The 12733-nt window shown below is 39.9% G+C and overlaps 1 protein-coding gene across 1 annotated transcript in view; it reads left to right on the top strand.

The window, feature by feature from the left end:
* st18 (ST18 C2H2C-type zinc finger transcription factor) overlaps positions 1-12733 on the top strand; it is a gene marked incomplete at both ends in the record, with an annotated part of 45862 nt that overhangs the window by 26082 nt on the left and 7047 nt on the right. Inside the window, 8 exon segments of the mRNA XM_083689786.1 lie at positions 478-668; positions 4617-5345; positions 6232-6366; positions 7423-7513; positions 7608-7700; positions 8862-8877; positions 8880-9126; positions 11354-11556. Coding sequence (XP_083545912.1) covers positions 478-668; positions 4617-5345; positions 6232-6366; positions 7423-7513; positions 7608-7700; positions 8862-8877; positions 8880-9126; positions 11354-11556 — 1705 coding nt within the window.

Genomic DNA, 12733 nt, shown 5'->3' with positions numbered 1-12733 from the left:
CTTATCTTGATGTGCAGGTATAATTTGCTTTGCCTGTAGTTCATTGCTGCTTCTGGGTACTTCTTTACTTGAATGGTTTTTAGTCATTATTTAAGCTAAGAATAGCTTCTCATTTTGCTACACTCAATTCAACCTATTTTCATTCTAGCCATACGAAACACTTTCTATTCCTCTCTGAGTACCGTGAAGTACCATGTCCAATAAACTGACAATATAAAATTGAAGTTCACTTGAGATTTTTTTGGGGTCAGTTCAAATTTGTATTCTCTTAGTGCACGAAGTGAATTGAAATTCAATTATATTCTAATTATTGATAACTCGTCATGGAAAATGGAATGGGCAATTTTCAATTCACTAATTGAATTTCAATTCACTTTGAAATGGATTGTCATTCGAATTGACCCCCCCACCCATAGCCAAGAAGAATCTTGTTGACCTCATTGCTTTATTTGCCCAATATTTCTGCTGGTACCCCAGTGCATATGGGCCTATGGCAGCACGGAAGAGGAGCGCCCAGGACGGGGTGCAGGGCGCCCCCGTCAACAAGAGAAAGTCTCTCCTGATGAAGCCTCGCCACTACAGCCCTAGTGAGGCGTGTGAGGAGGAGAGCGAGGACCTGGCAGCTCTGCGGGACAAAGACGAGCTGAGAAACATTGACACTCCAGCAGGTAAACAGATGTCCTGTTGTTTTGTCTGTTTTGATGAACAATTGACGCTGAATTTTAAAATCCCATCTGTTGCATTCATATTTCCCTCCCTCTGCCCGCCCGTTCGCCAGCAGCCCCAGTCATTGTGTACTGGAAGTGAAAGACTACACTGCTGGGTCCACATTAGTTTTGTCTCACGTCCTCAGATTGAAGTTTTGACAGCTGATCTGCCATGATATTTTTGGCTTGGTTTCCCCCCTTTTTTTGACAGAGCCAGATTTCAGGATCCTCATGTGTTTTTTGAAAAGCTATTCAAAAGTGGTTGATACACTGGCCCTCTCTCATTTGAATCGAAGCTGTTGATATTTGTTCAGTTTAACTTAGTTAGGCCCTAATTCAATCATTGCAGATAACAGGTTTCCAGGATAACGCCAAAACTTGATTCTTCTTGCGCAGCAATAATCAATGTCTGTCCTCAACAGAAAAGTGACTGTGTTTCAAATTTAGTTTGCTTTCTTGCTGCACAATAGGAGTCAGTTAGTTATCCTGGAAACCTGTTATCTGCAATTGATTGAATTAGTACAGCTGAGTCACGATACACAAATATTATTATGATTAACCTCAACATAGGCTTATTTTGCACCTACTTTCCCATCAAAAGTGTGTTTTTACTTAGCATGTATATGTATTGTTTAATTGTGTACAATGAAAAGAGACAAACATAGTGTGTACCTATTTGTTAAATGATACTATGTACTCAGCCATATCAAAGAATATGCAGTACACACACAGCTAGGTAATCATTTTATCAACAACGACTAAAAACAATGTTTGTATTTATTTCATTTTAAAGCACTGTCTTCTCTGGTAGCAAAACATTTCGTAATGAATTGAATTTTGAGCATTTTGGCAACAATACCCATGGTTTACATGTGCATTCTCACCCACTATAATCTGCACTTATTTGGTATATTTTTAACGATGTAACTAAGCAACAAACGTAATTGTCCCTTTCGAAAGCTTTTGTTAGGCCCTCTAACACAGTCCAAATATACATAATTAGGCATAATGTCTACAGCTCATTATAGTACACATGTGGGTAGTTAAATGGATCAAGAGAGTAGCTCAATGAATTGTGCGGATTCATTGGAAATGGAATTTATTTGTTTCTGGGGTTCATATTACATTACAATTATCGTAACCCTTTTTGCACTGTTTCACCATCAGTTATTTCTCTGAAAACTTTCTTTGTTTCATTTCTCCCTCTCAAGGTCTGTCTGTGTCTAAAGGCGGGCTTTTATCTATCGAGATCACATATGTGTATTATAACCTTTTTGTATGAGAAAGTTGGTTTAAAAAAAGCTTTATACAATAAGACGGCAGGCATGAAGCCCTCGGAAATACATAAGTATCTAAAGTCAGGTGATAAAAAAAAAGATACTGTACAGTACACATTCATGCATATAACTTATCTTTTTTATGTCAAAATCAGGTCTGGGGCTTTTTCTGTGTGGGAATATAAGATGGTGGTGGAAGTGAGTAGAAGGCAACAACAACAACAACAACAACAAAAAAGAATTGATTGGGATTCCGTTCATATTTGCATTTTGTGACAAAAAGAGGGGAAAAATAATCCTTTCATTTGGTTGAGCTGTACTGCGTTCAACTCCAGCCAAGCTCCTACCCCGCTGCAGAGCGCCGGTAATGGCTGTTCTGGAGTACAAACTGTTCACCTGTTCCAACACACAAACCACAGGAAGGATCCAAGTTTTTTTTCCCCCAGTGTCTTTTTTCACTGCACCTCTCTCTCTCTCTCTCTCTCTCTCTCTCTCTCTCTCTCTCTCTCTCTCTCTCTCTCTCTTTCACTCTCTCTCTCTCTCTTTCACTCTCTGTGTGTGTGTGTGTGTGTGTGTGTGTGTGTGTGTGTGTGTGTGTGTGTGTGTGTGTGTGTGTTGGTCAGGCCTGTGCATCCATCTGGACAAAAAACAAGTCCTCTCTGCTTGCTCTGCTAATTGTAACTAAGCATAACTGACTAACTTTTAATCTTTTTTGAACAGGCGGCTATTTTTTCGACCCCTATTTAGAATAACATCTCTCAAGCAACAAAGAGATTATCAGCCTTGTGGTTACATGTCTCATGAAATCCATCTTGAAATTCAAAAAAGTAGCTTGCCCAAAATATAATTCACCTATAATTACACGTATCCTGGTCTTGCAGCACAGTGCTTGATAAACATCACATCACATCAAGTGTACAGTAAATGTATCAATTTTGCAGAAAACAAAGTCAAATGTTTCTAAAGCCAGATTTATTTTTTGGCATGGAAATGCCATATTAGGTCAGAGCTACTGTATTCTGTTGGCATTTAGCAGCTCTATTATGGGGATTATGTTTTTTACTATGCCCCTTAATAACTAGTAACTGTCTGATAATGCCTGTATTCCTATCATCCTCAGCCTGCAGAGTGTGATCCTAAATGATTCCCAAATCTGTCATCAACCTATCGAATCCCTCTTCCCAATGCGGGCTACTAGCCACTTAAGAGAAAGGATCTACAGTATAGCCTACTTATGATTTATTATGATTTATTTGGATGAAAAACCCTTATGGCCCAAAGAGCTTTAGCAGCAAATAAGTTTTCAATGATTTTTGCAGATCAAAAGAGATTTTGTTGAATCAATCCAGATAGCTTTCCATTGTTAATCATTGACCATGACTTAATATAATCAGGGGTGTTACTGCATAAAATGCATTTTGGGGGGCTAAGAGGCCTACACTGTACTCTGTATGTTCCACTTAAACTGATCTAGCTAGCTTGAAATATAAATTCAAATAAAAAATATACTGTATTTTTCAGTTCCAGTGCATTCCTGTTGTACATTCAACTTTTTGATATGTCAACAATAATGCCCACCAGTAAAACATCTGAGAATTCTAAAAGGTTTGAGTATTAAAAAAATCTATGTAAAAATCAATTAGTAGGTGCACTCAACGTAATGAGGTATTGCAAAAAAAAAAAAGACAGATAAAGGGAAGCAATAGGGAGGAGAATAAAGGGATTTGATTATCATTCAGGATCTACACTTATCTTGTTCCATTTTAAAGATTGTGATATTTCAAATAAAACATTAGCCACACCATTAACACATTCAGTGTGTATGAGCATTGTTATATCTCTTCCAAAGGTCTCAACAAGCCTCCATTTCTCACTGGAATCATAATGTTCATATTTGAAATCTTTTCTTATTATAGTTCTAATAAGGGCCACAGAGGGCAGGGTACTTTTGTTGTGTGGTTTTCTTTGTTCAATTCTTTTCCAGGACAATTTTTGCCACTTTCTTGGATCTTATCCGTACATGTAAATATGGGTTCTTAAATGAGTTTTGCATGAATGACTCCAAGTTAACATAAAATATAATAAAGCCCTGCTTGTCTAAACCCTCACAACTACGCAAAACAAATGTTCAGTGGCACAAGCAATGCAAATCCTGCCATAATCTGGTCATTCCAAATCTGTATCAAGTTGTTGTTTTCTGATTGGACATTTCTAAAAAGAAGACAGTCTTGTTCTTCGTCTCTAGGGCTCATGCTCAAATAGCCAAAAGAAGTGGCTTGGGTATTATCTAAGATGTACTTGAGGAATTGCTTAGAAATCTGGCAATCGTGGACCATACTAATATCATTTTCATTACAGTACTGTACTCATTTTTTCCCAATTGTTTTAGTAATCCTTGTAAACTACAAAACATGCATTCTCAAGACGTTCTACATGAAAAAGTGTCACACAATTTGCAACATTGAACATCAGTACAAAAATATATTGAGTAAGCTTAAATGTGGACATACTATTTTGTGACTCTCTCTCTCATATCAAATTATCACAAAGATGCATAACCATAGCATGTGTACTAAGTCAGGCTTGAAAAAACAATCACAACATAGTTTGTGTTCTCTGTCCTTGTTTTTAGATGAAGACCCAGACTCACTTCACGCAGTGCCCTACACAAATGGTTGCCAGGACACAAAAGTAAATCCCCATGATTCCTTTGGATGGTCTGAAGCTGTTACAGATGACTCTACCCAAGACGAGGCTGTAGCCTCGGAAAGACTGGAGGATGAGGAGGTGGAAGAGCGAAATGATGAAGAAGAAGACCAAAGTCGGGACAGGATGAGTGTAACTTGTAGCTTATCGCCCCGCAAGAGCCCGTACGAAGACAGCAGAGAGGTGGACTGGGAGCCTCTGCCTCACGCCGCCCGGCTTAACGGCTCCAACAGCAGCCCCTCCAAGGTCATCAGAGAAGACCCATCTGGGAGGAACGGCCAGCACACAAGAGGAGACCCTGACTCGGACCTGGGGGTTTACATGGGCCGAGCGGGTCCCTTCCAGGCTGAAGGCCTGAGGTACCGGCCGGCCCCCAGCGAGGAGGACAGCGAGGGGGAGCCAGAAGTGGAGAGGCCTCCCCGGCTGGAGGGCTGGGCGCTGGGCCTGCAGGAGAGAGCCCTGGAGATGGACAGAGGGAGAGTGAACCTCAGCCTCCTGGAACAGGCTATGGTTCTGCAGTCAGAGCAGAGGCAGGTCCTCCACAACGCCTACAGGGAGATGGACAGGTTCCTGTATGAGCAGATGAGCAACGAGAGGAGGCACCAGAGGCTGCTGGACGTGGACCCCAGGGCCGGCTATCAACATGGAGGCAAAGGTATTATGACAATCGATGTCTTTGTTATTTCAAGATTCATAGAAATAGGATTATCAATGGCATTTCTCAAATAGCTTTTTTTTTTTGTTCTTCTAGTGCCCCTTCATCCACATGGCTTGTAGACATGACCTTTGTCTTCGAACCCTTCCCCTTTGTTGTCATTGTTTTAATACATTGGAACCATATAAAGTGGATACTGCACTTATCTTAAGTAGAAGACAGTATTAGGCATAAACATATGATGCACTAGCATACAGTTTTATTCAGAAACTTGCCTGATGTATATCTATAGTATAAATCAAAGAAACCGCTTGTGATTTCAATGATGAGGCATTCTAGAACATAGAAATAATGAAGAACAATATTCAGGGGGGAAATTGGAGGGGAGGGAATCCTCTTAAGTACTAAAAACATTTTGGCAACAAGCAAAGTAATAAATAACCAGACTAAAATAAAAAAGAACAAAATCTTCTGATGGAATTGCTACTACTCAGAATATTGGATTTTGATAGGAATCAACTGGATATTTAACCATGACCATAAGTCTTAAATCCGCCCAAAGTACCTCTCATGTTTTCCACTGATTCTTCAAATGACTGCAGCTAAATGTATAATCCCAGATGTAATCTTTCGATGGATGGGCATTAAGAAGTGAATGCCCTGTGTTGACTCCAGCCTTAACTAAAATGACAGATTAATAGAAGCATTTTTTAAACGTGTCTGGCTTTGCATGATACTGCAATCTGTATGTCTCTTCTGTGTCTATACAACTCTATACAGTAGCTCATACATTTTCACTTTCACAAAAGATAATATAGCCAACAGATCAGTAAATAGAATGAGATGTGAACCTTGTTTAATTCTTTGTTGGTGTTTCTCCTCTTAGACTCCCCACGAACAGATAAGAAGGACATAAGGTGCCCAACCCCAGGTTGTGATGGCACTGGACACGTTACTGGTCTGTACCCTCACCATAGGAGTCTATCTGGATGTCCCCACAAAGTCAGAGTACCCCCTGAGAGTAAGTCCCTCATATACAAACAGATACACATACTGTACATACAGATACACACAAACTGTATGGCACACACACAAAGTGTACTATAGTTATTTTACGTTACTTACAACTGTCTGCTGTAAAGCACTAATGTCCAAAATAAAAAACTGTTTAAAAGCTATCAAATGGTGGCAGAATCATACAATTAGGAAATATCATTTGAATGTTCAATGGCCTTGGATAGCATAAATGTCTATGTGCTGCACTGAATAGACACACATAACACTGTTGATGGATTTGAAACTTGGCACCTATGAACTTTCTTTTCTTGTAATGTGTGTTGTGATTTCTTAATATTGAAGGAGTTTTATTGGCTGTGGTTTAGTCATTTGTAAATAATGTAACATAACAAACATTAAACAGTATGTTACAAAAGGAACAGAAAAAGTAATTAACTTTTTTTTCAATATGAAAGCATGTGCTCTTAGACCAGAGGCAGTATTTGCAAATCAAAGGGGTTGCTAACGCAGTATTCAAAAATAAATAGACAACTCCTGCAAACTAATTGGAAAATACAGTATGTGTAGAAAAGAAAAGTTCCTAAGGATACTGAGTGGAACTCTAACAATGTGAGTGTTTTGAACAAAATAATCAGCTGTTTCTTGTTATATTCTTACCGCCAGTAAGCTATTTACATTTGAGACCAACACACAGTGCACTGTCACAATGGAAAACCCTGTTAGTTAGAGATGCTTATGTCCCCAATTGTGTGGATCGCGGCACTGTAACCAGGGTTTCTCTTTGGTTCAGGCACAACTGTTATGTGTGGAATGAATCGTCAAGAAACATATAACCAGACTACAGTTTTCAACACAACCAATGTGAATACATTATTATTCTGCAGTCTTCTCATTTTGTGTTCCTCTACCTCTTGATACTCTCATGACTCTGGTGGATGTTCTCATCACTGATATTGTTATTAGAGGTATCAATGAGGGTATCAATGCTGGTATCAATGCTGGTATCATCTCTCTCTACTGACCCAATCGTCTTATCCACTGTTCCTCTCCTTGTCTCTAGTCCTGGCCATGCATGAGAACGTCCTCAAGTGTCCTACCCCCGGGTGCACGGGAAGGGGCCATGTCAACAGCAACCGTAGCACTCACCGGAGGTACGTCCACAGGGGTCCGCAACCCATTAGAAAGTAACATGGTGTGCAGATGGGGGGTGACACCACTAATGTGTTTGATTTCCTTCCTGTCCAGTCTCTCAGGCTGCCCCATTGCTGCTACAGTCAAAGTCTCCCAACCTCAGAAGGAGAGCCCCAAATGCAGACAAGCAGCTGACCGATTGCCCAGGTATGACACCACATTAAAGTTACTATGAAGAACATTGGACCTTTGGGGGAGCTCTTGAGCTAAGTAGGTCCCCGAAATACACAGAAATATTGTCAATAAATTACCTGATTGGACAGACAGGCACACCTCCCCACAACTATGAGCAAAAGCTTTTTTTGGAAATGTTTGTTAGCCTTAAACTAAGGACAGTGTAGTCTAATGAGATAAGAAATCAATTAACATTATGTCATAAACCATACAGTCAACATTCAAGCTCAAATTTGATGTAAAGAATTCGTGACAAAGGCTCTGTTATGTGTCTTTAACCACATAAGAACAATGTCATCAATATAATAATTGTTACTGTATTATTTAAAAAATGTCACTTATAAGATTGTTGATATGCATATACTGTAAGCATGTTATGAAGATCGTAAAAAATACATTGCAAACAAATTGATTAGTTCTGAGAGCATATTACAAAGTATCTGCTAGTTGATCATTAATTTCAATATCATATCAAATTAAGACAGACTTTGGGTGTCAGGTGTTTATTCAGTGTGTTGTAAGAGGAAATACACTGTATTTCAAAGCCTAGCAAACATGGCTTCTCCGTGTTACTCTTAAGCAATGGTTTTACGTCCTATGGGATCCTTTCTATTAGAGAAATAAAGCAGCAGAACCCTTTGTTCTCTCTAGACAAATCACGGGCAGAATGCCCACCCATACTAAATTAATTAGTTGGGCAACATGCCTGTGAGCCTGCAACACAGATCAGATCCCAGAATTCATGAAAAGAAGTGATATGATTCAAACAGCAATGTCTATTACTTCAGGACCAGTTCTTCTCGCAACCACTTGTGGGCATATCAGTCTACATCATGCTATACAGTACATTTGACTCTGTAATACTTTACATTAAGTTGCCCCTATACCTGTGTAGTAACATTGTAATTATTTTAGTAACAACATTGTATTAACATTGTTACATAGTCATTAGGTAATTACACAGTCCTTATTCCACTTGTGGAATAACATAAACTGCTCAACTCCATTCCTATGAATTAACAAATAATTGACCAATGTGCTATGTAACAGCACGTTACTACAATGTTGTTACCAGTGTAATTACAGAGTTACTACACAGGTATAAGGGCGACTTAAGTATGACCTTTGACTCAGTAGCCACAATCCTCAATCAAACACCTCTTTGTCTCCACTTTGTCTCCACCCAGACCTCTTGGCCTCATGAAGAAGTTTGAGTTCAACCAGTATAACTACAGGTTTCCCCACCCTGTGGCTGCCTTGCAAGCCAACCTCACCAAGGATATGGACAAGTACAGCAAGATCCGCTTTGATTACGCCAGCTTTGATGCACAGGTCTTCGGCAAGCAACCTCTTCTGGCACCCAACCAGGACCAAGAAATCTCTTCACACTTCCCTGACTGTGAGTTTCGCACATTTTATTAAATTCAAAAGGGAGAGAGAGAAAAAAAAATATCTGCTGTACCATAACAGCATGTCATGGCACATTAAAGGGATTTTTTTACGTGACACGTCCAGCTTCTGTTGAGAATGTTCTCTGTATTAGGACGCAATGTAAAGAAATCTGTCACAAATGAAGTCTGCATTGAACAAGAATTGGATGTGGATGAGACAGTTATATAATATTGTTGAATCTTACAGTTTTCAGATCCTGACATAATTTTTTCAACAGAAGCTTTCTCAATTGAAGCAATGACTGATTATTTTTCAACTACACAGTATACAGTGTATTCAGAAAGTAATTCAGACCCCTTCACTTTTTCCACATTTGTTATGTTCTAAACATTTGCCTGATTCTAAAATGGATTCAATTAATTTTTTCCTCATCAATCCACACACAATACCCCATAATGACAAAGTGAAAACAGGTTTTTAGAAATGTTTGCTAATTAATAAAAAATAAAAAACTGAAATGTCACATTTACATAAGTATTCAGACCCTTTGCGATGACACTTGAAATTGAGCTCAGGTGCATCCTGTTTCCATTGATCATCCTTGAGATGTTTCTACGACTTGATTGGAGTCAACCTGTGGTAAATTCAATTGATTGGACATGATTTGGAACGCCACACACCTGTCTATATAAAGTCCCACAGTTGACAGGGCATCAGAGTAAAAACCAGGCCATGAGGTCGAAGGAATTGTCCGCAGACCTCTGAGACAGGATTGTGTCAAGGCACAGATCTGGGGAAGGGTACAAAAAAATGTCTGCAGTATTGAAGGTCCCCAAGAACACAGTAGCCTCCATCATTCTTAGATGGAAGAAGTTTGGAACCACCAAGACTCTTCCTAGAGCTGGTCACCCAGCCAAACTGAGCAATACTGTCTTGTCTTGACAATTACTGTCTTGTCCTTATTTCATTGCACTACTGCGTATTTGTATTATTGTATTATTTGTATTATTTGTATTATTTGTATTATTTGTATTATTTGTATTTTGTATGCTGCGTTGTCATGGAACCGAGCCAAAGAATTGTAACAATGGTCACTCTGACAGAGCTCCAGAGTTCCTCTGTGGAGATGGGATAACCTTCCAGAAGGACAACCATCTCTGCAGCACTCCACCAATCAGCCAATCAGACCTTTATGGTAGAGTGTCCAGTCGGAAGCCACTCCTTAGTAAAAAGCACATGACAGCCCGCTTGGGGTTTGCCAAAAGGCACCTAAAGGACTCTCAGACCATGAGAAACAAGATTCTCTGGTCTGATGAAACCAAGATTTAACTCCTTGGCCTGAATGCCAAGCGTCACATTTGGAGGAAATCAGGCACCGGTCATCACCTGGCCAATAGCATCCCTACGGTGAAGCATGGTGGTGGGAGTATCATGATGTGGGGATGTTTTTCAGCAGCAGGGACTGGGAGACTAGTAAGGATTGAGGGAAAGATGAACAGAGCAAAGTACAGAGAGATCCTTGATGAAACCTGCTCCAGAGCACTCAGGACCTTAAACTGGGGCGAAGGTTCACCTTCCAACAGGACAATGACCCTAAGCACACAGCCAAGACAACGCAGGAGTGGCTTCGGGACAAGTCTCTGAATGTCCTTGAGTGGCCCAGCCAGAGCCTGGACTTGAACATCTCTGGAGAGACCTGAAAATAGCTGTGCACCGATGCTCCCCATCCAACCAGACAGAGGTTGAGAGGATCTGCAGAGAAGAATGGGAGAAACTCCCCAAATACAAGTGTGCCAAGCTTGTAGCATCATACCCAAGAAGACACAAGGCTGTAATCACTGCCAAAGGTGCTTCAACAAAATACTGAGTAAAGGGTCTGAATGTGATATTTCATTTTCTTTTGTTTTTAATAAGTAAAATTAGCAAACATTTCTAAAAACCTTTTTTGGCTTTGTCATTCTGGGGTATTGCGTGTAAATTGATGAGGGATTTTTTTGTTTTGTTTTGTTTTTAATTCATTTTAGAATAAGGCTGTATGTAACATAACAAAGTGTGGAAAAAGTGAAGGGGGCTGAATACTTTCCGAATGCACCGTAACAAATAACAACGCAAACACTTTAAGCTGGTTGCACATTTACTGGCACCATATTGTATATCTAAAGGGGTCCTATACATGATATAACTATTTGTTCCTTGACTTCTGTGTAAATGGCTGCATGCGTTTTGTTCCACAGCACCTCTACAGTACCCTGGCTTCCTTGGCGTCCCTGTCAGCCGGTTGCCCACCCCTGGAGGACACAGCCCATCCAGCCATTACAAAAAAGGAGGTGAGGGGCTCCAAGGCACCGTGGCGACTACCGCCATCCTCAACCTCTCCACCCGCTACCGGAACAACATGGAGGCCGTCACCGGCCAGCCCCTGGCATCCTCCACAAAGGTAATCAAATTAGACCACTTGGAAAGGTATTTAATATGGTCATTCTAAAGCAACTCTGATTTGTGTATAAAAAGGAAAAAAAAACATCAAAAGACTGTTTTTGGCAAAGGGAGCTGTGTCTCTGGTGGCAGAAAAACAAGAGGTTTCCCCCCTATAAAGCTTTAATGTACACAAAAGAAAATTTGTGTAATCACATCAAAAGAAAAAATACAATCCGCCTTCTTTCTCAATTACAATTAGACTTGTTTCTGTAAAACATGTGGTCATGCATTTGTTTTCTACTTTTATGGTAATTTGCAACAGAAACTGCTTGTATGAAAGTGTGTCTTGCATGTCGCAGATGGTGGAAGATATTTTGCTTCGTAATATATTATGCAGGATAAGATGGGTTTCTATCAGATGGCCTATAAAACGTATTTCAGTGGATTAAACCAATCAGCTGAAGGACTCATTAGCTGAAATCTTTTATTCACACAAAACAAAAATCTCCCTGATGTTTTAAATGTGTACCCGTTTAAAACTTGGACTCTTAATGCACCTCCTACATTTCTACCAGGGAAAACCCCCCCCAAATTTTTTTATTATCCTCTGAAAATTGTAATCCTCCCGAATCAAGTCATACGTAGCCTTACTCTGCATTTGGTTTGACAGCATGTCAACCCATGTCTCGATACTAAATGAGTCCCCCCTGTAATTAAAGACAGAATATTGATCAGATTCTCTGATAGATAGATGATTCAAGGTCTCCACACCTACACAGCACAGAACCCTGTTTGGATCCCAGCTTGGTTAGCTCAGAATGTGGCGCTGTACCAGGTACCAACCCACTGAATGAATAAAACAGTGTTAGTTTAATCTAGTTAATCATCTGTGCTCTTCTGCAGTTGACTTCTCTTGGAGAGTGTCTGATTTACTGTACATGCAAACTCAAAGGGTGTTTTCATCTTAGAATTACAGCAACTTTCAATTCCACAGATACCGTATACTGTAGATGCGCAGCAAGACTTTTCCAATAAGTAACAAAGGGGCTGTTATTATGATAGCCAGTTTGCACAGATACCTTAAAAAACATTGTATCTGATGGACAGGTAAATTAGATATGGGTAATCTTCCCCTTTAAAGTGACTCTCATTGAGTAATCATGGTGTGATCTTTGATAAAAATCACTGTTTAGGAG

Source organism: Argentina silus (genome assembly GCF_951799395.1).
Source record: "Argentina silus genome assembly, chromosome: 18".
Classification (NCBI taxonomy): Eukaryota; Metazoa; Chordata; class Actinopteri; order Argentiniformes; family Argentinidae; genus Argentina; species Argentina silus.
Note: the sequence above shows the minus strand (reverse complement) of the source record. Positions and strands in the feature narration are given on the sequence as shown.